General features: G+C 49.7%; 1 protein-coding gene across 31 annotated transcripts in view; it reads right to left on the reverse strand.

Annotated features, from left to right (window-relative positions):
• Positions 1 to 27874, reverse strand: part of CAMK2G (calcium/calmodulin dependent protein kinase II gamma) — a 52444-nt gene that overhangs the window by 3651 nt on the left and 20919 nt on the right. For 6 of the 31 annotated variants that reach the window (XM_088792063.1, XM_074339600.2, XM_088792068.1 and 3 more), the window contains 16 exons: positions 26071 to 26143; positions 25815 to 25917; positions 25299 to 25382; positions 24763 to 24857; positions 24068 to 24190; positions 20780 to 20863; positions 20497 to 20539; positions 17854 to 17916; positions 15815 to 15858; positions 9321 to 9353; positions 7162 to 7230; positions 5931 to 5975; positions 4375 to 4423; positions 3064 to 3177; positions 963 to 1038; positions 503 to 597 (listed from right to left, as the gene is read on the reverse strand). In XM_088792063.1, the coding sequence (XP_088648189.1) occupies positions 503 to 597; positions 963 to 1038; positions 3064 to 3177; positions 4375 to 4423; positions 5931 to 5975; positions 7162 to 7230; positions 9321 to 9353; positions 15815 to 15858; positions 17854 to 17916; positions 20497 to 20539; positions 20780 to 20863; positions 24068 to 24190; positions 24763 to 24857; positions 25299 to 25382; positions 25815 to 25917; positions 26071 to 26143 (1193 nt within the window). Of the gene's footprint in view, positions 1 to 494; positions 598 to 962; positions 1039 to 3063; positions 3178 to 4374; positions 4424 to 5930; positions 5976 to 7161; positions 7231 to 9320; positions 9354 to 15814; positions 15859 to 17853; positions 17917 to 20496; positions 20540 to 20779; positions 20864 to 24067; positions 24191 to 24762; positions 24858 to 25298; positions 25383 to 25814; positions 25918 to 26070; positions 26144 to 27874 lie in introns of all 31 variants that reach the window. The other 25 variants (XM_074339607.2, XM_074339606.2, XM_074339620.2 and 22 more) reach the window with 16 other exon arrangements.

Genomic DNA, 27874 nt, shown 5'->3' on the forward strand with positions numbered 1-27874 from the left:
CGTATAACCCCCAGCCAGGACGCCTGTCTCTCTCGATATTCAGGAGGACCCTAGCCACAACCTCCAATTTCACATATCACCAACAGTGCCGTTACTTGCTTGCACATTCTTATCCTGGCATTAATTTCCTCTAATGTGAAATCTGAGACACAGAGCTTCATTATTACTTGGGGAGAACATCTCATCCTCATAGCAAATAGTTTCTCATCATCTTGGAAAGAGGTGAGGTTTAAAGAAATACAGTGACCCTGATTATAGCAGCTAGCGTGGCCCATGAGGCAGCTGCAGAATGAAGCGGCACGTGGTGCTGTGGAGCCAGGCCCTCAAAGGTGCTATCTAAGACCATTCTCAGGGCACAAGGAGGCAAGCACACAGATCAGGGTGCAGCAGGCAGGTCAAATAAGGGAAAAGCGGGCAACTGGGAAGAGGAGTGTGAGCGGGGACAGAGGCAAAGGGGGTGAAGGGGCAGGCAGGAGTATATCAGCAGCACGAACCCACTCACGATTCTCAAAGTAAAACTTATGGAAATCCATTCCCTCCACGAGGTTACCAAGGGCCTCAGGCTCAAAGGAAGTGAGGCCTGGATCGCAAATCTTCCTGCAGGAAAAAAGAGAAAAGTAGCCTGTCAGTGTTCTGTGGGAATTACCTGTATATTTCAGCCTCGTCAGCAGTGTCTGTCCTGCAGCAGGTTCGCTGTGGGCTAGACCTGAGAAGATGGCTAAGAACTTGGGGGCTTGCCTGCTGAGCTGCTTAGCCCTGCCCCTTCAGCCCACCACCAGGACACCGCAGGCAGGCTGTCATAGGGTATCCAACTGGAAGGGTTCCCAGCCTAGTGGCCGGGTGTTTAACTCAGACACTGTGCCCAAGGCCCAGCCTTCCCTGTTCCCAGGGTCCTCGCTGCTTTTGGGAGGAGGAAGAAGCCTCCAGAGACTTGGATCTCAAGGAAATGGGTCTCTACTCACGTGTAGGCGTCAAAGTCCCCATTGTTGATGGCCTCAATCAGTTGTTCTGTGATCTTAATGATCTCCTGTTTTCGCACTGTGGGGGGAAAACACCCAGCAATTTACCTGTGTGGGACTGGGGAGCCCCCAAGTGACGGAGAGGCCTCCCCAGCACTTCAAGAATCCCCTGTGACCTCTTTGACAAAGGCCTCCCTCTTCTCTGTCTTTAAGGCCCTTTGCAGGAAGAGTGAGCCCACCTTTTTCTCCATCCTCCCTCTGTTGTCTGTAGAGCTAACGACCCCCTCCTCCTGAAGTCCACCCGTTAGTTAGGGTTCTCTGGCCTTTGTCTCCATCTCCATCAACAACCAGGATGCAGAAAACACTCATGTCTTTAACAGCTGAGGAGCCTGGCACATCATTAATACTCTGGCCAGAGTCTGTATCCCATCCCCAGAAGGTTCAGCTTCTCTAAGAAGCATCTCCCGATAAGGCTGTTTCCACCACCCACTTATGTCTCTCACCTGAAGGGGCTCAGTCAGGTCTCAAATACCATACCCCCTCTCCCCACCCAGCCCTCACTCAGTGGTCCAGAACCTAGCCCTGGGCAACAGGCAGCCTGAGAGCAGAATCTAACCAGGGATGAAGGCTCCAAAAGGATGAACAGAGCCCTAGGATGGATGCTTAATTCTCTTCACGCTGCTCATCTCCTCCACAGGGCTCTTCTGGGATAAAGGATCTTGGAACTATAAACACTCTTGTTAAATGGACGCTCGCACCAGAGAGATGACACCGTTTACCCTAGACACGCCTTGGAAAAGCTCTAAAGCTCATACCAGCTCTCATGCCAGGATGTGTCCCTCAGGAAAACCAAGACAAGGCTCACACTGACAGGCAGGCAGAGTTGATGCCCTCAGAGCCCTCCACCCCATCCCAAACCAAGGAGCAGCTGGTGACATCCTGCACTCATGGGCACCCCACTTACAGGGAGAGTCACAATTAGCAGAGGGTGCTGCCAGGGTAAGGGAGGGCTCGGCCTGAGCTCGGGCTAACCCTGACCAGAACCCTGGGCTGGCCCAGGCCACGAGCCTTTCCTCACAGGAGCCAGAGGCTGCAAGACAAATGCGAGTATTATAACAGCACAGCCCAGAGGCACAGCTGGGAGAGGGCAGCACAGCCAAAAGTACAGCCAGGAGGGGGCCCCACAGCCATCAGCACCTTCAGGGGGGCAATCCCAGGCGAAAAAGCAGCAGGTTAGGGGAACCGACAAGCTCTATCCACTTTACAGAGGTAAGCAGGTATGTGTATACACACACACACACACACACACACACACCCCTCCAACCCCACCAAACCCATCTGTAGGACCTGACTGGGGCCCTATGGGTGAAGAGGATTGTGTTTAGAAACACTCAAAGGATAGATGGTAGGAGAAAAAGAAGCAGACAAAGGCATAATCTAAAAATACAAATTTTTAGGCACAACTGAAAACATACACACGAGCTACCATTAACCCAGCAAGGCATCATCATATCAAGACACTATACCATCTCATTTATTTTTCATGACAATGCTATAAGGTAAGGGCCATTTTATTCCCACTTTACAGGTTAGGAAAATGAAGCTCTGGGAGGTTTAATCTACTTCACACATTTCTGACGGTAGTGTAGCTGGGATTCAAATTCAGATGTGTCTCACCATCTGTCTCACCCCAAGCCCTAATATGACATGCTGAGCCTCAGGAAACACCACATCCTAACATGGTTTCCGGGCTATGGCAATTTCACTAGCACCCCAGCTCCCATCGCCTCTGACCTGACTTCCGACTTGGCCTTTCTTCCTGGCTCGCTGCTGAGGCAAGGCCCACTGACATCCCAGAGACTTTCTCCTCTTCCCACCACTTCACATTCTTCCACCCACTCTTTTTATGTCCTTGGGCCCCGGTCTCAGGGGCCCCTGCCTGGTGAACAGCATCTCCAATCAGCTCCCCCACCTAGCAGAGGCTGAGCTCCCAAAGCTTACTAAAATGGAGAGCTGGGCTGGGCTGACACCTCTGGGGGGACCCCTGAGGGGCTTCAGATGAGCCAGGGAGACGGAAGCCAGACTGTGCCTCCCTCACACTTACTGGCTGAGGAGCAGAGAGAAGGCTGGGGCTGCATGCCTGCAGAGGGGGCTGTTCTGTCCCGGGAGCTCCGTCCTTCAGGCACCGAGCTGCCATTCCCAGTGCGGAGCGGGGCAGCTAGCCAGCCAGGGCAGGGCAGGGCAAGGCAGAGCAGCCAAAACAAACAGAACAAGGCAGGTGAGCGAGCAAGCCGGACAGGACCCGAGCCCGTGGCACTGCAGAGCCGGGGCAAGGCGACGCCTCGGACTGCTGTGGACACTGGACCACATCCCACGCCGCCACCTGTGCCAGAGAGGCCTCCCAGCCAAGAGCCCCAGGGAGGTGCAGACCTGGGCGGTGGCTTCCACAGGAGCCTTCAAACAGCCTGTACAAGAACCCCTGCCTCCAGGAAAGCTGTCCTAGGGGACTAGGCTACAAGGCCAAGAGCCCAACAGTGAAGGAGCCACTTCCTCTGCCAGCATCGCCAGAACTGAACTGATCTGACTTTCATCCCAGAAATGCTGAGCTACTGTTCTTTACTGCCTTATACATTTACGCTTCTTATTTTTGGGGATTCCCAAAGGTTTGGTGCCCCCTCACTGCCCCTGGGCATGCTCTGTCTTGCAACATTCCTCCATCTTTTCTGAGAGCCTGGCATGAGGTCACTTACTGAAGGCAAAGGGAGCTATTCCAGGAGGCTAAACCAAAAAGTAGGACAGAGATGCCCAGTGGTCTGGCCTGCAACGTCTTCCCACACGCCCTGGCACTCTGGCCAGGCCCAAGCTTAGGTTGGCGGTCCTCACAGGATCACCAGGACATAACCAAATGTGGTTCTGACACCGTCCTTCATGCCAAGGCTTTGTGACAAGAGTGAGCCACTCATCCCAATGTGCCTAGGACTGTTTCTGTTTTAAAGCCTGAAGTTCTACATCCTGGGAATCACTTCAGTCCTGGGGAAACTGAGACAATTGGTCACCCTACTTATGACTCAAGACATTTGTGGGCTACTTCTGCAGGGACTCAAGATATCCCTGTTCTGGGATGTCACATCATTATCAGCAACAGGAACAGTTGCCTGAGCCCTGGCCCTGGATAGGCTCAGGAGAAGCTCTAGTTTAGCTATTTCCGACTTGGGATCAAAGAAGAGATGCCTCTTGCCCTGCCCAGCAAGACAGGGGCCTCATAGCTTGGCTCTTGGAAAGTAGCCAAGTCCACTCCTGGGGTATAAGGAGCCACCAATTTCAGGACTGAGGGCAGACACGGCAGGTACTCCATTGGAGCCAAGGTACCTGGAACACTGCTGGGGTCCCTTCCCCACCAAGGACCAGCACCTACCTTTGAGCTCCTCATCTTCCGTGGTGGTATTGCAGCTCTCTGTGGAACCCTAGAGTCCAAAAAGAACATATTTTTATACACTCAGGTCCTTGGAAACCAGAGGAACCAAGCAGAACAAAAGCAGAGCATGTGCTCCTACAGTAGGTGCAAGGAGGAATCATAGAAAGTTCTATTTCCACCCTTGCCATCGGACTTACAAAACTTTGGATTCTCAAACTCCCTTCCTAGTCTCCCCCAACTCAATAAATGGCACTATCAATGCCCTTATTTGGGCTAGAGTCATCGCCTAGATTTGATGCTAGGTCGATCCTTCTCTTTCTCTCATATCTCAATTGTACCATCTAAAATCAAATCTGTCAGTTCTACCTCCAAAGTAAATCCCCTTGCCTCTTCTCTTCAAATACACAACTGCAACCCGAGTCCAAGCTACCGATAGCTAGCACCTGAACAACTAAAATCACTTCCTGGTCTCCCTGTTTCCACACTTGCCTCCTCCCCTAAGTTCTTGCCTACCACATGGCCAGAGTGGTGTGTCAAAGAATAAATCAGGCTATATTACTCCGCTGCTGAGAACCTCCCCTAGCTTCTTGTTGCTGCTGGAATAAAATGCAAATGCCTACACAGTCCCACATAGCAGGCCCTGCCCACTTCTCCAACTTCATCACCCTCCTGCCACCCCAGCCCCCACCCCCCAGCCCCTGGCTCACGGCACTCTCAGCTCTGCTTGAGTTCGTCTATTCTATTTCTTCATTCCATGTACATGCCAAGCCCCTGCACTTGCAGTTCCCTCTGTCTAGGGCACTCTGCCTCCGTCAGCCTGGTGGTCTTGTTCCCATTGTTTAGTTCAAATATCACCTCCTGAGGGAGGCCTTTCCCTGACCACGTAATCAAAGGCCCTGTTCACTCTCTCTTTACTTTGTGCCATTTTCTCCTTACCACTTATCACTACTGGATTTTATCTTATTTACTTGGTTTTTGGCTTATTATCTGTCTCCCCCACACGTATGGAGAGGGATTTTGTCTCGTCACTTCTGTAAACCAGAGCCATGGATGGTTTGGGGCTCAATAAATACTTGCTACTGGTGGTGAGAAGGAGACAAGGTTATTGAGGGCATAAAGGGTGAGGCCTCAGACTGCAGCATGCCCTGGGGTCTGATCACACTCTTGCCTGTTTTTCTAGCTAACATGTACGTAAATCTCATTGAAACATTACAAGTCATGGAGGACAATTCTATTATCATCATCTCCCATTTACAGATAAAAACCTCGAGGTACAGAGTAGTAGAGGGTCTTATCCAGTGGCCCAGGGCCAGGACTCAAACCCAGGCCTGTCTGAATACAGAACCTGAGCTCAGAATCACTGAGGCATAGTGAGTGCCCTTCCTGGCAATGGAGGGACAGTGTGCCTACACATCACCCCCAGCCTAGACTCTGCAAACACCCTGCCGTGAGGGGCAGCCTGTCGGCTGCTATTCCCAGGACCCTTGACCCTGTGACGCAGCCCACCTGTTTCCTGCTGACACGGAAAGCAGGAGACAGGCTCAGGATCCACTCACCTTGATCCCATCTGTAGCGTTGTGCACCACGGTGGTTTGTGGTTCCTGTGAGAGAAGACGAAAATTACCCTCTTGACCCAGGGATAGACTTCCAGCTCTTCCCTGAGAGACCCCACTCCTACCCCAGTACCCTCAGCGTCCCTATGATCACTGAGGCCAGCCCACCAGCCATTCTCAGAAGACAAAATATCCAGACTCAGCTGGGTCCCAGGGAGCTGGGAAGCCCCGATTTAGGAGACAGCACTGGCTAGTAAGAGAGGCCTGGCACTTAATGGAAGCAGGTACCAGGGAAGCTGAGAGGATGAGGGCCTCTGTCCCTGATTCCTGCTAGTTCTGAGTTTTCTTTCCCCATAGGACAAGAACACTGGAGGAGCTATGGGGCTGAGGGCACAGGCTGCGCCCTGCCAAGTGTTGATTGAGGGGCACACAGGAAGCAGGGACACAGGGAGAGTGGACGAAGGTCTCCCAGGAAGACCCCGGACGCTCCTCAGCAAGCTGAGCCCAGAGAGCTGCCTGCTTCACCTACCTTCTGCCTTCCCCAGACTTCCTGTCCCTACGTCACCATGTCAGGCAGCATGAGGGTCCACAAGAAGTAGAAGGAGTAGCAGACACAATTGCCTTTCCATTTTTCCTAGCCATCCCTCCTGCCCACTCTCTAGTTAGTTGTTGCTAGCAGAGAGCTCTGAGAGTACACAGTGACCCTCGGATGAGGCCAGGGAGAACTCAGCATGGGCAGCGTGGGCTTCTCCAGAAACCCACAGATCAGCACTCTTTGGGGGTGGGGGTGGGGGGTGGGAACCCCAGCCCTTCTTGTTCATGGCTTTGCAAAGGAAAGGCTGAGGCAGATTTCACAAGGAGGCCTCTAAGAACAGATGGACAGGTTCCAAGAAAGCTCCTACCCTCTCCTTTTACTAGCAACTCACCTTCCAGGCCCCCACAGCAGACCCACAGGGGGCCCAGCCTGGGGCTGGGAGGTGGAGCTGAGAGCCCTGAACTCCTCCCCCCAACAGCGAAAGGAGCAGGAGCAGCACTCTGCCGTGCAGGAGAGAGCATGGTCGGGCGGGACAATGAGTGGAAAAGGGTCTATAGGCAGTACACACAGCAGCCTGCTCTACAGGGATCAAGAAAGGAAAAGGGCCAAGGAGACCTGGGAGGGAGGGCAAGAAGAGGAAGCAGGAGGGAGCGGGAGGCAGCCAGGGGCAGGGGCAGAGAAGCTGTAGTCAGGAGGTACCATGGCCGTCTGCAAGGGCGCGGGCTCTTGGGCTGGGCTTACGAGACTGTTTTTGTTGTTGCTCTGTGGCTGAGACAAGAAAACAGATGGTTTAGTTCCTCTAGAGTCACCAAAGCAGCTCAGGTTCGACTCCCAGACCTCCCTTGCCCCCGGCCTGGCCCAGAAGAGCTGGGCCTGAGGTGGCCTCCATAACACTATGCACATGGGAGCAATGGTTGGAGAGATGATCGGAGGAGGGGAGTATTTGGAGGGGTCCAGAGACCTAGCTCTGGAGGCATCCTCAAGGTGGGACCGGCCCAAAGACTTGTTTTAAAGCATCTCTTCAGAAATCGCTGCTTATGCCAGATGCCGTATCATCTTCACCCAAAGAAATGCAGGATCTACTCACTTTACAAAGGAAAAGGAGGGTGGTTTTTAAGAAAGCAGAACAATATTCAGAAACTCTGGATCCTCTGTCTTGGGGCAGTCTCCTGCTGCCCTTTCAACTTGCCACCTGCATTTCTTTTCCCCTAAAACACCAGCTTGAAGTCTAATCGGAAAAGAAGAGACAGAAAATCTGGCCTAGGAGATGGTGTCCAGAGAGGAAAGAGATGGAAATGGATACAAAATGCATCTACTGACCCCAGGGAGCAGAGATAGGGCTTTGCTGTTGGCCTTCCTGCCTCATTACTCTTGGACTTGGTTAGCTGGGCGCAATGGCCGAGTTCTAAGGTGGGGCAGGTGAATCCAGGCGGGGGCTATGACTACAGTCCCAGAACGTAGCCCCAGGAAAGAGCAGGCTGCCAACCAGGCTAACATTCCTAACGGCAGAGACCACCAGGATGTCTCCTTGTGTTTCCAAATGTTACACTGAATGGCACAGCAAGGGAGGGCAAGGGGAGGATGGCAAGGAAGGGAGGGGGTCTATCTCTAGGGCGGGCAGTCGTATCCATGCTCTCTGCCTCTTACGGTCCCCTAATCAATGCGCTCAGTCCCAATGGAGGTGGTGACCACTGAGAAGCAGCCTGAGGCCTGCGAGTTCTTTAACAGGTACAGAGACAAACACGTGGTTACCATCTCTGCACAGGGCACAAATGAGGTCACACATGAGAAGCCACCAGACTGTCCTCTCCTTCTAGCCTGGGGAGGCCTCCTTTACGGCCCCTTGGACCAGACCTGAACCCATCCATGCCTAACTTACCGTCAATGGCTGAGATGTCCCCAAACCCAAGGCTAGGCATGGAACTTCAAGCTAGGAACCAAGTGCTATAAGACTCCATTGAACTCTGCAGGCTGGAGAAGAGGGGTCCCAGGAATAGTCAGGATGTGGGTCTAAACTACTGTGAGCTCTGCTCTCTTCCATTCCCACCAGGAAAGAGTAGAGCCCTCCTAGCTCAGCCGCTGACACGGACCTCCTATACGGGACTAATTGCACATGTTTGTCTTGCCCACAAAGCCCAGCTGAGACAAAGAGCCTGACATGTGCAAGGACTGCAGGATGTCGTAAACCCTGCCACATCTGTAGAGGGCTTGGATGTCACCCAGGTGGCCCCACTTCTGATTTTAATGGATGGTTTCAGAATGATTCAGGATGTCGGGTTTCTCTTGGTGCCCTGTGTCCCATGAGAAAGAAGATGCATTCTCTGTTGTCTTTCAGCTGTTCCCTGAGGGCTGGGTGGGAAGGATGACACATTGGGCACAGCCTGCTAATGTGCACTGGCACAGGGGACAAGGCCAGGAGAGTGAGACTCAGAGCTGTGAGCTTACAACCAGCTCTTCTGCCCACCACACAGATGTCCAATGGCTGCCAGTCTGTGGGATGTGGCTGTTTGTGCCCGGTGAGCAGGGCTCTCCTCCTGAGCGACAGTGAGGGTCTCTCCTTGTGCTTGCCACCTGGCTCCAAATCCCTGCCCATTTCACTTCCTGCCCTGGGCTGCTAGATGCAGTCCAGGCCCTGCAGCGGGGGGTGCCAACCACACATTCCAATGCCCACTTTTTAGGCCACTAGGAGACCTTGGACAATGGCCCCCGCCTGGCAGGATAGGCCACACCTGCCCACCCAGCACAGACATGCAGTGAGGATGAGTGAAGCACACGCACATGGCAGAATGGGTTTGCGTGGCTGGCAGGCGGGCACAGGCAGCATGGAGTGGGCGGATGGGTGGGCAGGCAAGGCTCACCATTAGGTGCACGCTGGAACTCGACTTCCTTTTCTGGACACACCACAGCAAAAGGGAAAGAGAAGGGGAAAGAGGAGGTAAGAAGAGAAGCACAGAGACACTGCAGGTTAGTGCACCAGCGTGGGCTCTGCCTCAGGAGAAAAGAGCAGAAGAAGGAGACCTGGAGTCCAGCACCCAAAAGGGTGAAAACAGCACCTAGACCTCCAGGCAGACCCTGGGAGAGGAAGAACTGCTTGCTGTCAGGTTCACAAACACACAGTTAGTATACCCTGAGATGTCTTGGCCTTGCTCAGAGAAAGCTTCTTGAGGAGGTTGAGTCACAAGTCTTCGAGGGTAAGTACCATTTTACTGCAAATTTACTTAGAAGTTTGGGCTTAAAAGGCCAGCTCGCCTATAAGGTTAATAATTTTCTCTCATTACTAAATCTGCCTGAAATTTGGGTGAGCAGCTACCAGGTACACAGCAAAAGTTACTCTAGGCCATCCTCAGAATAATAACATTTGGCTTTTGAACCTAGACTTTTTCGCTGCTCCCCTACATTGCTTTTCAGATAAAGATGTTGAAAATCATCTGACAGTTATTAATAAATTTTGGCATCCCTTTCTTTGTCGCTATGGCCATGCTCATGTGTAAGATTTCAGTGTTTGATTGCATTCTGCAATCCGCGGGAAATGCTGGTGATTCAAAAGGCAGTGATTACAAAGGCACAGAGATGTAAACTACAGGGAGGGCTGAAAGCAGTGATTCCTCGGTCTTCACCAGATGCTCATGGACTTTATGTTCCGGTGTAACAAGAGCATAAAAATAAAGGCCACATGGAACACTGAAAACACATCTCAGAAGACTGTCTGAAAGGTGAAAGGTAATTAAGAATTTTATAATTAGCTCGCTGCGAGACAGACGTCCCCTTGGACCATGTCTGTCTGCTGTTCGACTTGCATATCCATTGAACAATATCGAACAAGTACTCACTGAGGGCTGTTCCAGGTACAGTGAACGTATCAGATAAACATTCCTACACTCAAGGGGGTGACACTCTACTTTAGAAGACAGTTTCGGAACTGTATTGTAATTCAAAAGAAAGGGACCACCATCAGTATTTAAAAGGATAGTCCACAATTTAGATCTAAAGAAAAAGAAAGCCTAAATATAATTAGGACTTTTTTTCATTAGCCTTTCCTATATGCCCAAACATAGGATGAGATTTTACTTCCAAAATAATACCTCAAACAGAGGGAGTTGCTTACATTCCTATATACACTTATCTATCCCTTTATCCAGCTAGAGTGTTAACCCTTTGAAGGAAGGTCCATTATCTTATCTATCCTTGCAATCTCCATGGCGCTTAGCCTTAAGGTTAGCATACAATCAACAAGCCTTTGCTGAGCTGAACTGGGTCTGCTGATTGGTTTTGCCCTAGGCGAAAGCAGAGCACAGGTTTCTAACTTGCCCAGAATCAGATCAGTGAACTCTGCAGGGGCACAGACCAGGCCCAGTCTTGGTTCTTGTGATTTTCAGGGGCTTGTCCTCCAAGACCACTGCAGGTCGCTTTCACCAGGAACCCTGCTTTAGGCAGCACTTTCAGCTGTCACCTAACGAGGAGTAAGTGCTCAGCTTTCTCCTCGCTGGCTCTTTTCCCTAAACTGTCCTGCATGAAAACCCGAGATAATCCTTTTCTACTCAAGGGTTAGCTTCTACCAGGTGAGTAGACTTCTTCCAGTTCCTCTCCATCCTTCCGGGGGTTTTGCCCTCCGCCATGCACAGCCGGGCTCTTTCTCAAGCAGCACACTGCAGCACTGTTTAAATACCAGATCATTTCTAAAGAACCACATCTTACTTATATTTAAAAATTAAATATTAATATTTATTTAAAATTTAAACCAGAAAAGAGCTCAAGCTCCTTTCCATACTTAAACAAATATTCAAACAGTACTAAGGAAATAACTGTATCCTTTCTTTCTTTCCTTCATTATTATTTTAAATATTGGGTGGTCCTTCTGGCCTGGGACTAGCAGAATGCACAAGTCCTCAACGAGGGACCTCTCGGGATCTGAGAGTTTGTGGCCCCTCAAGTGTCGTCCTCACAAGTGGCTCTCGCTCTTCCATAGACCCTGGGTCACTGGAATCCACATTCGAAGAAACCTAACCAGAACCTGAAGTCCCCAAATTCAAGAGCTCCAATCGATGCTAATATTTGAGCATCTTGTGAAAGCTGCTGGACAGTGAGCTGGAAACCACCCTATGGGCCTAAGCAGGAGCTGGGAAAGGAAGGTGGGGTCTAAAAGAAAGATCCAAGATGCTGACAACAGCTCAGGATCTTCGGAGCCACTTTACAGGCCTCCCTCATAACACAGGGTATCACCCCAACTTTTAAGAGGACACTGAAAAGTCAAACCCCGTACGTCCTGCTTTCATCCCTTCCTCAGCACTTTCATCCTACCGTGTCACTGTTACATACTTGTTCCTGATTTATAAAAGGACTGTGGCCACATTACAAGCAATTTGGAAAACAGAAAAGAGGGAAAAAAAAATCCATAATCCGATATATAATCTACAAACACACTGCTTTTTTAAAACAATATTTAGATGATAGTATATTATGTCCCACTTTTTCCACTTAACAGAAAACATTTCTGTCATCATATATCATGACAATGAATAACTTTGTAATGGTCTAGTAAGGATTTCCCATAATTACTTAGTCATTATCTTATTGGCTTTGGAGATTGTCTCCAATCTTTTCAGTTATAAATAATGTCATGTTGAACATCTTTTTGTTTTCAGTTTTTCTATATTTTGAACTATTAATCTGGGATAAATTCCCAGAAGTAGAATTAAAGGATAAAAAAGGTAGGAACATATTTTTATGGCTTTTGACACACAGGCCGTTTTACAAAATCATTCTGATTTGCACTTTAATCATGAACTTAAGAGTCAAAAATGGCACTTCGTTTAAACTTGTATTTCTCTGATACAAGTGGGGCTAAACATCCACATTTGTGAACCAGTTTTACGTCCTCTTTTTCAGACAGAGTCTCAGTTCATCTTCTTTGACCATCATCTACTGAGTTTTAGGGGGGGATTCTTATTTATGAGAGAAAGCTCTTTGGTATAAAAATAATATTAACGCCTCCCATCACACCTGCTGTGAATATTTCCCCCAACCTGTCTGTTGTTGGCCTTTTGATGTTGGTTGGTCATTCTCTTCTTCAACACATGCATCTTAGCCTCTGGTCCCACCACGACAGTCCAAGTCTTTTTCTCAAGAATCAAACTCATTTACTGAGCACATATCAGTCAGACACTAGGCTAGGTTCCCCACATATGCTTTTATTTAAAGCAATTTATCTAATGACTGTTTGCCTAGCTCTCATCTTTCTTAGCATTCCTGGAGGGTCCAGCATTGTTGCATACCTCTGTTCTTCCCCCACCTCTTTGTTCCTTTTACATTTCCTTTGCTGATTTCCTCTTCTTTTCCAGCCCCTTAATAACAAATAACCCCCCAATTTTGCCTTTGCTGGACTCTTAAACCTTCATGTGCTTTGGATTCACATGAGGGAAGGGGAGTATTATTAAAATTCAGATTCTGCCTCTCACCCAAGGCTTCCTAAATCTGAATTCCAGGATGGACCCTGGAATCTGTACATTTTTAATTAGCTCCTTAGGCTAATCTTACATGGCTGCCCCTGACACTCCTCCTTGAGGCCAGCATCTAGAAAGTTCTGTTACAAACATGCTCCTTTATTCATCCTCTCACTACCGTCTCAGTTATCACTGCTTTGTTTCAGGTCCTATTTTGTGCAATCGCTCTTTGCTTTCGCCATACAGAAGCTACTGAAGTTTCCACAATCATCATGCTGTTTCAAACCTGTGTATCTTCACATGTGCTATTCTCGCTGCCTGGAATAGCTCCCCCTCCTTGACCTGGCAAAATCCAACCAACCCTTCAAACTCAGTTCATGGGCCGTCTCCTTCAAGAAAATCTGTTCTGGCTCAGATGCTCGTCTCTCTGCATCCCCAGCACCTGCCCTGAGCACAGGGCCCTCACGGATCTTACTAGACTGCACCAGAACTGGCGGTATCCCTGTCTCTCTCCCACTGTGAACACTTAAAAGGGTGGATTATGTCACTGCCGTCGCAGCTCCTGAGGCACAGAATTGGCTGAGTGAGTGGACTCATGTGATTCACTCAGGCGAGTCCTCATTTGCAGTCCAGTGCGACCGCCTTCCTGGGCTACACCTTTAAAAACCTCTCCATGCAGATCTCCACCTTCCTCTCAATCTCAGTGTGGTCCAAACCAAGCATCTCTTCCCACCACACTGGGCATTCCTTCACAAGTACTCCAATTTCTAGCAGAGGCACCACTAATTCTTTTGACATTCAAGAAACTTTGACATTATCTTCGATGGACCCTTTTTTAACCCCCCACATCCAGTGTGAACTTCCTTTGGCAAACCTCTAATCAGAGCTAATGTGTAATCAGAGCCCAGCATTCATGGGAACAGCTGGACCAATTACCCATAGGCAGCACCTATTCTGATTGGTTGGTGCCTATGCTCTGCTGATGGTTAAGTACTTTGAACATTAACCCTTTCTGTTTCTAACCACCTTTCTTCACCCTACACCCAGATTACAACAAAGCCTAATTGATACCTCCTTTTCTATTGATACCTACCCTTTTCTATTCACTCTTACACCGTTAGCCAAATCTTTCAAAAACATCGGTCTTACTTACCATAGCTTCCCTGCTCAGTGGCCTACAGCGTTTCCCATGGTCTGATATACAAACCTCCAACTCCTCTGCCCAACCAGACCAATCCACTTGCATTTTTGACATTCCTCTACCACATACCCCATGTTCCAGTGGGGCAGAAAACATCAATATGTATAACAGAACCCATAAAAATATTTTTGTGGTGTTTTTACGTTATAGAATACATTCTCATTTTAAAGAAAATACTTGTGTGCAAAGTAAAAAAACAAAACAAAGGGTGAGTCTCCCTCCCCTGTCTCCTCACCCTCAATCCCCATTCCAATCACTGACTTGTTCCAGTCTCCCTACATCCTTTCAGCTTTCTCCAATAAGCTTTTTCCCAGAAGCCTCTTGGACTGAACCATCCCATGTAGGGTCCAGTACCATATACCATTCAGTGCGTAGCTGATTCCTGGTGTGTCCATTTTCCTCTTCAACTAAACTTGCAACTTCCTAAAGGTAGACAAATATTGCATCACCTCTTCTATCTCTGGTGTGACCCTAGAACTAAGTGCAGCACCGGGCCTGATAAGTATGTATTAAATATTTTGTAAAGATTGATTGACTCTAGCTTCTTCCCCAGGTAGAAACATGAAAAATCTCTCTCCAGCTAAACCTGCCCCCTTTTCCTAAGTTGGCTCCACCCATCTAGCTCATGTCCCTGTAACTAGCGGGGGATGCTGGCCAACCCCAATTCCCTGTCAGCAGGTGTGTGCGGAGCCCAAGCTCCCCTCCTGGGGGCACAAATACACAGAAGCAGGCATGCAGAGAGTGACAGAAAGAGGAGGGGTTGGGGAGAAGGAAATGGCACACACGTGTGGATCTCAGCTGGGGACCTAAGATCCTGGGGAAAGGCCCAATTTAAACTTTTCTTGGAATTTAAAGGTTTGGGTAATTTCACGATTTGAAATTCTATGCAGTGTAAATTGGGAGCCTTCAAGATAGCATGAACTCCTCTTCAATACCACAGCTCCAGGAGCCTTTCTGTCCCCAAAGCAGCTATAGAACACCTTGAGCCCTGTGAGGACCTCCAGCCTCCTTTCCTCCACTTTGCCCAATCAGCCAGTCCCACTAGGGCTTCCTGCTGGTCCCTGTAGGACACTGTTGCCTTCTCTTGTCTTGATCCCACAAGTAAAGCCCCCTCATCAAATGGGAACGAACTATGAGATACACCATGTCCCTCACCTGTTTCTAAGGAGCCTATGCCCCGTGAAAGTTTAAGATACTTTCACTTCATGGTATCTGAGCTGGGTTCTGGAAGCACCTTGGAGATAAGGAAAGACCAAAAGGATAGTAGTGGCTTCAGGTACCAAGCCCTGTACCCTGAGTCAACCAGGCAAACTTTGCTTTCCTTTGTTAAAAAGGGTTTGTGCTTTAAAAAGAAAAAGAAAAAATTAAAACAAAAAACAAAGATTAACCAAATGATTAAAAGACCCAGAGAGTCAAGTCCTGGAAATGAAGCATCTGTCTGGAAGTCAAGTTCAGGATTCAGCTCTAGTAAACCATAATTTGGATCACTTCCCCTGAGTCTTTCCAATCAAGTTAGGGTCTGGAGAAACACATCTCCCTCCTGCCCTCTCAGGCCAGTGGAACCTGCTGTTCTAAGCACAAAGGTTTCTGGTTTAAAGCAGAAAAGCAAGGATAGGAAGGTTCCTTGGGGAAGGGGGAACAAGATGCCAACAATTTCCATAGTGACTGTTAGGAGAGGCCAGTCTCAGGCTAAAGGGGTGGAGACACCTACCTTGACGCCACCGTCCGACTTCTTGTTCAATAGGCTTTTGGCAGCTGTGAAAACAAAAAGGAAAATCAAGTCTCCTGCATTGTACCCTTTCCCCAACCTGAAGTCTGGCAGCTGGATCCGCAAGAGACTGCTGTGTCTGAAAAGGGGGCCAGGAGTCTCCTGAAATCCTTGGAAGCAAAGCCCTTCCTGGTAGCCCGAAAGCATGAAGGACATCTCAAGCAGCGTCAGACCCTCAGGGTGGTAGCTCAGGACCTCCTCTGCTGTGGAAGAGGGCTCAGCAGAAACAGAGACACACTGCTTAGGAGGAGAAACCACGTTCAGTACTGGAGCTGCTTAGGGCATTGGGAACTCTGCCTTCGACAGCTTCCACCCAGGCCTGGAAGCAAAGTGCCAGGGTGAAAGGTGAGGGCTCCGCCCTTAGATGGCGATTCTCAGGACAGCCAAGCTGGAAGGATGCAAGACATCTCCTGAGTGTTCTCAAGAAACAAGTGTCACAGTTCACGAAGGAGACCAGACGTGAGGACAGACAGGCACAGACACAGAAACCAGGACCACCTACAGGAGGGTTTTGCCAGGGGGTTGAAGCCTTGACTGGGCAGGTCCTCAACAGGTTTACTGGGTCCTATCTGCCACCCTTTCCTCCGTCCACTCTGGACCCACTGAGCAGAAAGACTGGACAAAATTACATTATTAAACAGGTTCTAGCCAGTACAAGGTGATGCTCAAGGCTGGTGAGCTCTGTGCAGGAAGGCTGGTGATGCCTGCTGGCCATAAAGGCCACAGGTAGCAGACAGTAGATGGAGAGTCTGGGAGGCGCGGGGAGGTGAAATCAGCCCTACTGTCTGATCTACTGGACTTCACTGGGTTTGCATCTTGGTTGTACCACTTGCTAGCTGTGTGACCTTGAGTGAGTTACTTAACCTCCCTGAACCTGTTTCTTTATCTTTAAAATGGGACAAAACAGGGCCTAGGTCATAGGACAGTGCGGATAGGGACAGATGGGGATCCAATGGGACCATGCATGAAAAGCACTAAGCAGAGTGCTTGGCACATAGCAAATACTCTGTTAACTGCTGTCACTACTGTTACTGCCATTCTCACCTTCAGGTGGTCATTTGGACCCAAACTGGGTCCCATCTCTCTACAGTGAGAATAGGGGTCCTTCCGTCACAAAAATTCTGACCCTCCAAAATGGCCTTTGGGTCTATTTCTAGTCATGCTGGGGTTATTTGAAAGTTATTTTTTTAAATGTATTTACTACTATGCCTGACTACCTACTGTGTTAAGTGCTTTATATACCTCAGAGTTCTCAACTCCGACTGCCCATTGGAATCACTTGGCTTATGCCTTTTCCATGCCTTACGGATTCTGAATTTGATGGGTGGGGTGCTGGCATCAGGAGTTTTTACAAGCTATCTTGTACAGGCAGGGTTGAGAGCCTTCAACATACATGATCTTAATCACAGCCATGTTATTTATTAGCCTCCCCCAGGAGAGATGAGAAATCGAAGGCCGGGAGAGCTGACGTGATTTGCTCAGGTTGTGGCAGGGCTAGGATCCAAACCCAGGGACTCTGTCTCCACAGCTTCTGTACTCTATAGCCTTTCAGAACTGAAGGCTTAAAATACCAGACTTCACAATTTTGAGGGGCATGGCTTCCTCTGTGGAGTTTCCAACAGTGCTGTTGAAGCCTAGTCCTAGCACACCCAGGGCTGTCTCTGGGCCCACCTTTGGCCACAGCCCTCATAGGCAGGCCAGGCTCTTGGGCTGTCTGGAGGAAAACCTCCTGCTGCCCAGCTCCATGTCCCCAGGCTATTGCCTCCTGAGAGTTGGCAAGCGCCCAGCATGCATGGCTGGTTAGGGGGCTCCGTAACACCAATGCGCTCGCAGATGCCAAGTTAGGTGGTCCGTCCGGCATGCCCATCTCAGCCCGCAAGCATGGGACTCGCCTCCCTGGTGAGTGGGCCTGGCATGCTGGCCCTCCTGGTGGGGTGGCAGGGAGCCGAGGCAGGCGGTCGGGGAGGACTCATGCCACGTACCTTGCCCGGCCAGGCTGGCGGCGCTCGCGGCAGGCGAGGCGGGGGCGGAGCTCTGCCTGCCAACTGAGGGGATACAATCTCTCAGTGCACAGAGCTGCCGCAAAGCCACGGTGGCCAGTCAGCAGCGAGCATGCCCCAGCGCGAGGCACAGGAACCCGCTGGCCGCCCACGCACAGCAGGGTCCAGGCGGCGTGGCCAAGCCAGCCGAGCTGGGGGAGCGAAGGTGCTGGGGACAGGCTGAGGAGCAGGTGCAGCCAGCCCTGCAGCAGTCTGGGGACCTGAGAGGACCGAGTTCAGACAGAGCATAGGGAATACCACAGCTCTACTTCATAGAAATGGCTTCAGCACCTGTCCTGGGACCACCTCAGGTGAGGGTCTACAGAGAAAAGCCTGACTTGGTGAGAGGCAGTGTCCTTTCTGAGGTGGCCCAGCCCTCGCATAAGGCTATGAGGAAACTGAGCCCCACTTTCAGACCTTCCTCTCTAGGGGACCTAAATGAGGCCATTTTCAGACAGCCCAGGGCAGAGGGCAGCCCTTTCCTCGGGCCACATTCCAAACAGTAGAGAGACTGGCACTCAGGGCCCAGGGAGGGTCCATGGCCCGTGTGCAGCTAAGTTCACTGATGCTCCATGTTCCCCAGCTCCTCAGAGACACAGGCTGCTTTCCCTCTTCAAGGCAGGGAGCCAGGAGAGGCAGCTTTTCTCAGCCCGTACATTACAGTGTTCCAAGGGTAAAAATGCCTAAGAAACAAGGCCCCATGAAGAAAATAAAGGCTGCTGAAGCAGTACATTCTAGAAGCTCTGATTTCACCACTAGCCAACCTGCTAGAGTCCAGGGCTAAGCTACACCCCTGTCAGAATGAACTCAGAAAACAGCCTAGCTTGTTCCTAAAGAAACAGAGGTGACCTTCCTTGTTGATTATACAGGTCATCCTGGAATGCCTGCAGCATTTTTTTTTTCTTTTTTCTTTTTTTTTGGTCTCCTCTGACCCAGGGAAAAGTGAGCATAAAAGCCAGATGAGGTCTGGGAAGCAAGGACAGGAGGCTCTTTAGGGATTAGTGAAGGTGCTTTGTCTTAACAGAGAGAACGATTTCCTTAAACCAGGACACCAATTTTCTGAAATGGACCGGGCGAGATTGCTGTAAGGCCTGAGGCCAGGGGATGGGGCACATGCTATTGATTTCCTAGCAGCCTGTCTTCACATTTCTTCACATTTCTTCCTGAGATCACCCTTCTAGGGTCAGCACAGAAAGGCCCTTGAGTGTCCTAAAGAAAGGCTCTTAAACCAAGAAAGTAGAAGCTGCAAGTAATTAGAAGACAAGAGGCACGATGTGGGACCACAGCTCCTTCCCCGCTGAAAGCAGCCAACTGCGCCCTTCTGTTCCCATCGTGGGAGGTGAATCCAGGACCACAGACTTCCCCTCCTGGGCACCCACAACATAAGAATGAGCCCCACACCAGGGCCAAGGGGATGGCCTGAGGTGGGATACTCCCTCAGCTCACTCTCCAATCTTGACCGTCCTGGGCTCCGTGGTTCTCGCTCAGGCTAGGGCTCATGAAGCCCCATGTCTTTTCACCTGTGGCTCCCCCAGAGCCAGAGCTTTAGGTTACCTGGAACCAACACAGACGAGTCCACTGGGACGCAATCTCAAGGGAGCAAGCTCTGCCCAGAGTGGCTGCCTACGTGAGCCGCCCACACAATCCACACTGCTTTGGTTGTACCACTTGCTAGCTGTGTGCCTCCACGGCAGTGCAGAAGGAAAGCACTGTTATGAGAATGAGAAGGGAGGTCTTGAACCAAAACAGTGGTGCTAGAGGTCGGGTGGGGTGGGGGTGGGGGGGGAAGACCAGGAGAAAAGGCCAAGTCAAAGAGAGCCCTTCCCTCTTCAGTTAAGTCCTGACATTCATCTTTTTTTCATAAAAAAGCCACTGTGCTTCCCAACTGAGGGCAAACAATGGAGGAGAGGATGGGGGTGTGGGGTGTGGGGAGGAGGTGGAATGTCTTGCATCTTAAAAAGAAATATCAAGTGTGATTTACAAATTATTGGTCCCAACTCTCCCAAACGCTCATGCAAATTGAAGCAAGTTCCTTTCCCTCCATCCTGCTAGTCTCTAGTTTTTCACTTTTATAGCTAGTATCACAGAGAATATTTTAAGCACAGTCACTGTAAAAGGTTTAAACATCTGGAATAATTTCTATTAGTCATCTCTACTTGGACACAGTCAAGTAGAGATCACCTCACTGTGCAAATTACTGGTGGTGACTGAGAAAATTCTCTACACCTCATCTCTTTCTTTTTCCCAGCACATCCTCCAACACCCCAGAGATGGGCTAAAATCTTAAAGTGTTGAGAGATCTTCAGACAATTAAATAAGAATCCCCAGGGACCAGGTAAATGGGAGGCTGGGCAGGCTACTCCTTGGGAGGTCCTAGGAAACAGAGCTCATAAATTTGAACCCAAGTAAAGCCCCCCCAAAATCTCAGGTTACAGGAACTAGCCGCAGCAGCCCCTCAAAACAGGATCCTTAACATCTTGGTCAACGTGTTGCCGAGACGCCCAGCTGGGAGGGCGTGGTATGGCAACACCCTGTTCTGACCCACTCACCTCGGTAGAATTAAAGTGCATGGCTGGGAAAACATACCTGAAAAGTTCCGGGAGACAAGCATGGTCGTGAGGATGGCACCCTGGGGAAAGAAGAGGGACCTGTGAATTCAATCGGCCTCTAGAAGTGTCACCAGGTCTCAGGCAGAGGGCAGCTGCTGACTAGAGCCTGATGAAGGCAGGTCTCTGGGGCCCCCCCAACATGTACAACCTTCATAGTTCAGCTGCAATCAGGAAGGGAGCTTCCTTTTATGATGGGGAAGGGGGTGCACTGTCAAAAGGCATGATTTCAGGACACTGGCAGCCCGGAAGGCAAGACTCACCTTCAGTTTTCTCCGGGCGTTGAACTTGCGCAAGCACTCCACAGTCTCCTGACGATGCATCATGGATGCCACCGTGGATCGTTGCTGGAAGCCAGACAGACAGGCCTGTGAGCCCCCAACCAGATCCTCTGGCCCTCACCATAGTCCCAGGACCGATGGCTGTGTACTCAGCCACCCCAGAATTTCTCCGAAGATAAAATGAGGTCATAGATATGAAAATGCTTTTAGAATAATAACACTACCCAAAACTCAAAGTTATGTAAGGAAAAGAATCTGAACGGGAAAACACCACGATATCTGATGCTAGAGGAGGGTGCCTGAGAGAGAGCACTCAGCTTCCCTGGAAAACGAGGGCTGTGTTGGGTCCTCATGCAGTCACTCCTTCAGCAACCGATTACTAAGCACCTACTGTGTTCCAGACTCTGGAACCCAGTGAGAACACAGGGTTCCTGCTCTCTACAGAGAATGTTCATTCCTTCCAAGAGCTCCTCTCAACACCCCCTCCCCCCACACAAGGTCCGAAATGAAGCTGTGATCTGGGAAGTTAGGATCTTTACCTTGATCCTTGATCCATCAATTCTTGTCATCATTTTGGACGGAAATTTTTCTTCACTGTATGACTACTAACTTCCTTCCTCCTTAAACAGAGGCCACTGGACATGCTATACATCTCCTTGATGACTCAGAGTCATCAATACAAACATCAGTTATTACGTAGTATCATCATATAGTGATGTCCTCAGGGGCCACTGAGGTATAGAGGGTGGTGGAGAACAGGGCCTACACAACGACCCCCAGAACATAATATTTCCCTAATTCTGGAGTGCCCATTATAAGTTGCTCACCTCCTCCCTTTGCTGTTGCTGTCTTGGCCAGCCTGCCAGAAAAACAAATCCTACGACAAGCAGCCTGGTACCCATAACCCCACGGAGCCTCCCTGCAATCCTTCCCCTCATCCCGGGCCCACTCCCTTTCCTGGCTCCCAAAGCAACTCTCCCAACTTTTTCTCTTATTTTACCTCCTCCTCCAGAGTGTAAATTTCTCCACAAAGAGAAACGAGAGCTCATCAAGAAAGAATTTAAACTTCAGCACTCCCACCCTCAAGCTGATTTCTACTGGCCTGCAACCTAATTCCGGGTCTCAGCAGTATCATCCCTCATGTCCAGTGCAGATCCCTTGATCTGGGCTCAAGAGGCCCTTGTTCTTTTTGCTACCCAAACCTTTGCTTCCTCATCAGCCAATATTTTTAAGCCCTCACTCCGGACCATAGCCTTCTCTGCAGTCTGTACCTCATAGTCAAGCCTCTCCTTAAACAGACTCTCAAAAATTGAAAAACTCCCCTAACCCATCCATCTTCTCTAAATAGTACCATTTCCTCCTTTCACCCCCATTCCCTGTTCACCTCACTGAAAACAGGCTGTGTGGTCTCTCTCACTCCAATGCCTCTATCTGTAAAATAACAAAACAATGGCCTCTATCTGGTCAGAGCCACTGGGTTCTTTTCCATCTTTATCATGGACTCCCTCAAGCATTTGATTATGGACGCTCCCTTACTAAGACCTCCTATTCCTTAGGCTCTCCTCCTCCTGCTCTTCTTTCTCCAACACAAGCTCTCATTCTCAGTCCCCTTTGCTGGCTCTTCTAACTCTCCCTGTCATGAAATGCTGGTGTTTAGTGGTCATTTCTTCTCTTACATAAGCCCACAGTAAGATTTGATCAGCACAGAAGCAATCTCATCGATTTCTACAAACTGAACACCGCCTATACAAAGGAACTACAACCTGCATTTCTAATTTTTAACTTCTTTTCTAATCCCTAGAACGAGGTTCCCAGACATTACATTCAGTATGTACAAAACTAAAATCATATTTTTTCACACACTGGCTCCTCCTCAGGATTTCTCCTGGGTCAGTAAATGGTATAATGCTCCACTCCACTCAGTTACCAACTCAAACTGGGCAGTTCCCACAGATACCACTCTCTCTTTCACTCCCCATATCCAACTGATCACTAAATTCCTTTGATTCTATCTATCTCCCAAATATCTCAAATCTGTCCACTTCTTGCCACACCATCCATTCTCCTAGCATCACCCTTAGCTGAGCCCTCATCTGGTTTTGCGTACACAATTACGACAGCTTCCTTAGTTACACAGCTTCTAAAGTGATCTTTCTTAATTGCAAATTTCATTCCCTATTGCAAACTCTCAAATAGGTCCCTGTGCTTTCAGAGCAAAATCCAACTCCTTAGGCAGAAACTTTTATGTCACGGAATCTTTTTGGCTTCATTCTCTTGTATTCCTGTCATCATATCTTCATCTACAACCAAACTACTAACAGTCCTTAAACTCACCACGATTCCCCATGGCCTCTCACCCTAGCCCAAGTGTGCAGGTTATCATCATGGGGAATTCCTAGTCATCTGCCAAGAACCAGGACAGAGATCACCACTTCCAGGCAGCCTTCAGCAATCCCACTGCCCACTAGGGACAGTGGGAACACCTGCACATTAAATAGATTCTTTTACATACTTGTCACATTATAGAATGGTAGCCTGAGTGCCTATTCTCTCCAGATAATCTGAGATCTTTGGGGAAAGGGACCATGCCTCATTCATCTTTGTATCTCCAGCACCCAAGAGGCATTCAGTAAACATGGGAAAGGACAAATAAATAAATGCATCAATGGTAATCAATGGAGGCCTAACTGTAGTAGACCCTCTCCTTTGCTTGAAAACAGATATTTCAGCTTGATAGACCTGTATATGAAAACAGAGTATGTTGACCCACATTGATAACCTAGAGGGCTCTTCTGGGGTGAGCTTTATGACTGAACTTCAGGGTGCTCTTTTTAATTGCTCAGAGACCCCTCTGTTTATTTGTTGAGTCTTGGTCACATTTCCGTTGGAGCTGTGTGAGAGTTGAGGTCTGAATATGCACGTTAAGCTGGGCAGTCCACTTTGAGTTCTGCCAGCTACTTTCTATCATCAACTACCTAGAGTCTGCAAAGGTCAACCTAAGCCCTCGTTCAAAATCAGAACTAAATCACACCTGACAATGAGTGGGTGTGAGACAGGTAGAGGCCAGTGAGCCCCATCTGCCTCTCTGAGTCCCTCCTGGTAACATTTACTGACCCTGGGTCCCACCTGGTCCCACTCCCTCTCTGCTGAGTCCTTGCTCAGGGCCCAGAATAATTATTCTCTGCTCATTAAAGAAGGGTAAGGAGGGTACTAAGGGCATTTTGATGGCTGAAACCCCTGATCTCCTCGATCTTGGGTGAAGACACTTACACAGACCCATGGATGCTTGAGAGCCTGGTCAGCTGTGATACGTTTTGCAGGGTTTATGGTCAGCATCTGGTTGATCAAGTTTTTGGCTTCAGGAGTCACTGTGTCCCACTCTGGTGATGGGAACTAAAAAGCAGGAATGGGAGAGGAAAAATATGAAATTTGTGAGCCCCACACCTTGAAAAGTAGGCTCTGTCATCACCCCAACTCCTGTCATTGGGATACTCTGTGTTACCTAAGGCTGCCTGGCAGACAGATGGTATCCCAGAACCCGTGTCAACTTAAAGGCTGGGTCCGGAAGACAGAGTAATCATGGTGAAAATGCCAGAATATGAGACCAGAGCAGGAAGGGGACTCCAACGTCTTCTGAGTTCAACCCTGTCTCTCTACTAGGAGGAAGCAGTGGCTCAGCGGTGTCCCTAAGGCTCCACCTTACGACAGCAATGGAGGGAGCCATCAGACATCTTGTCCCTATGTTACGCAGCACACCACACCTCCATGCCCAAGGATTTCAGTGGGCTCCTTGATTTTATAGCTCCTAAGAATGGCTATGCAAAAAAGTTGCTCCCTGGAACAGTGGGTGGCAAGAATTGAGACCTGTCTGCCCATCCCTGGGTCCTCAAAGTCCCTATAACACTCCCTGTATCCCGCCCCCTCCCTTGGACAGAGCCAAGGGGTGGGAACAAACCAGTCCTTACATCATAGGCTCCGGCCTTGATCTGCTGATACAGCTTGTGTTGATCCTCATCCCAGAAGGGAGGGTATCCCACCAGGAGAATATACAGGATGACCCCTACAAGACAGAATACAGGTCACTGGGGTCAGTCACCTACTTTGCTGAGGAACCGAGAAAGCCATGCAGGGCTCAGAGTCACCCAGAAGGTCAAGGGCCATGTCAGAGACAGAAGTGGCTACCAGCCAGTAATGCTGTGCCACTAGCCATTCCTGCTATGCTTCACTCCCCATGACACCAAGCCACATCAGGGGTTTCTTTAGGCACAACCCATCCTCTAAGGTGTGAGCGAATCTTTGAGGATGCAGCAGAATTCAGAAAGTACTTTGGGGAGGAGGGTGTGATGGGAACAGCCATCCCAGGGGCACTAGAGCAAACCGGGATTTCACATATACCAGACACTTGTGGGACCCGCAAGGAACAGGCGAAGCCTCTTTCTTGCCATTGCTTGAAGTCAAGGGCCCCTAACACCGAAAAGTTGAGAGTGTGGAATGGGCTTACCGCAGGCCCAGATATCCACAGGTTTTCCATAGGGATCTTTTCTCAAGACCTCAGGGGACAAATAACCTGGGGTGCCAGCAAAACCTGTAGCAGAAGAGAGGGCAGAGGCACACTGAACCCACTTTCTCTCTCATTAAGTCCATATCAGCAATTTCCCCCATGTCCCTTCTCACTCCTGATGCTTTTGCTACATAAGCTCTTAGCACATGGGCAGCAAGAGATGACAGGCTCGGCTTCTTGCAGTGCCCGGAATCTAAATCAGAGGGCAAGTCCGTGTTCCTACCAGGAACTTCCAGTCCTCCCCAGAGGCAGCAAGAATACAGTGCTGACAACAGCTAGACTCACTGTATCGAGTCACAGAGGGCCAGGGGGAGCTCTGCACCCTCCCTCTCCTCCACAGTCTCTGAGGACACCAGGACCATTAAGGGTCTGGCTTCTAGTTCTGAAAGAGGAAGGCAGATCAGGAAGAGGAGGAAGGGCGGGGGCTGCATTCCAGGAAGACACGGTCACTCTTACCAAACCAAGCCTGCTGCTCTCCCTGTACTTCGATGGCTAGGCCAAAATCAGCCAGTTTGACTGCGGCACCCTTGCATTTACTTGCCAGCAGTAGGTTCTCAGGCTGTGTAGGGAAAAGAGAGAAGCTTGTGAGGCACCCACCTTTCTTCTGCCCAGAGGGACCCTAGTTTGGGTGGGCCCTCACAGTCCCACCACCTGGCAGCAGGTGGCGCCAACGCTTTACACACCGGACTCAAAGGGGGAGCCAGAGTAGTACCTTCAGGTCCCTGTGGACGATGTCATGCTGGTGGATGTGGTTAACGCTCTCCAGAATCTGATGTATACAGTGGCTGCAAAAGCAGAAGAAAAAGAAATGTTAATGCATGATTAAACCACCTTATCCACAGCCAGACGCTGTGGACTAAAGCACGATATAACTCTGGGTCACTAGGTTCACAGATACTCAGTGAACGCCAAGTTAGAATCTCGGACTTCGGACATCATCCAGTGCAACCTATTTTACAAAAGAAGAAACTGAGGCCCAGGCAGATTAAGTGATTTGTAGACGGTCTCCCGCTAGATAATGGCAGAGGACAAACGAGAACAGGGTCCACTAGGGCCCACCATGCCTCCTTAGACTGTAAAGGCCCAACAAACACAACCAGTTTGTTTCCACGAGACGGGACACTCCAGACTCCTGAGAAGGGGAAACCATCCAATCCTTTCCTTTCTTCTCTTTTCCACAACAACAATTCTGTTCTTCAAGAAGACGCTTGTGGTGGCAACTTAGGAAAGGAGAGTCCATCTAAAGCTAAGTTGTTTTGGGTGGGTGTACTCATGTTTCTTTAAACATCTGTTGAGTGCTTACCGGCACTGTGCTTAGTACCTCACAGGCTGGGAAGGTGACTAAGACCCAGTGCCTACCCTGAGGCTTGTCACCTAGAAAGGGAGATAAAATACTACACAGACACCTTTAAGAAACAATGCACTTAAGAGGGGCCCAAACAAGGCACCTGAGGAGCATTTCTGATAATGATTTTGCATAGAAAAAGACAAACTAAGACAGAGTCACATTCATGCTGATTCTTGAATCAGGCTTTCCACCTTTCAAACCATCCTGCCCCACGTGCACTCAAACTCTTGGCAGGGAGTGCTGACAGTCTAGAGCAGTGGTGAAAACTGGGGGACAATTTTGCCTCACAAGGGACATTTGGCAATGCCTGGAGACATTTCTGGTTGTCACAACTGAGGTGTCGGGTGCTAATGGCATCTAGTGGGTAGAGGCCAGGGATGATTTTAAACCTCTACAGTGCACAGGAAGGGGCTTCACAACCAAAAATGATCTGGCACCAAATGTCAGTACTGCTGAGGCTGAAGAACCCTGACCTAGAGAATGGAGCCTCAGCCAGCAGACACCACCATGTATGTGCAGGAGGCTTGCAGTGTCTGGGGGTGCTGGGCCAGTGATCTGGACGTATTACGCCTTCCTTAAAATCTGATGCTGGGGCTTCCACAAGAGCCAAAGGGTCTTACCAGGCTTCTGGAGGCAGAGGCTCAGACCTCCCTACAAGACACAGCCCAAGAGTAGGCCAAAGAGACTTTAAGACTGAGCTGAAGAGGCGAGTCTTCACAGAAATGTATAATTAGAACAGAGCCAGGCTAGCAGGGAGAGCCTTCTGGCCAAAAATGGCAAAAGTGAGAAGTGTCCCAGAGAGCCAGGCCAAGCCCACTGGTACAGTCACCCCCCGAGCTCTCCCTCCTCCCCGACAGGCTCCCTGAGCTATCACCGCCTCCTCCCGCCCCACAGCCTGGTCCTCCCCTGCTGGCACTGGAATTCATCTCCCCACTTGAGAATTTTTCCTGAGGCTGAAGCATCTGAAGTTGATCAGCAAACACTGGCCTCTCAGAGTTAAGAAACTTGTGACGAAGCTGCACTCCCCCCCTCTCCAGAGGCAGCTAGAACTGCCACATATGCCAGATCAGCTACAGGCAGGATGATCAAAACCAGGTTGTAAGGACATCACCCTCAGAGAAAAGTCGGAGCTAGGGGAGGAGCCGAGGCAGGGAAGGCTGGCCAAACA

The sequence above is a fragment of the Rhinolophus sinicus genome, chromosome 15, assembly GCF_057876585.1.
Source record: "Rhinolophus sinicus isolate RSI-liver-muscle chromosome 15, RSI-T2T, whole genome shotgun sequence".
NCBI classification, from domain to species: Eukaryota; Metazoa; Chordata; class Mammalia; order Chiroptera; family Rhinolophidae; genus Rhinolophus; species Rhinolophus sinicus.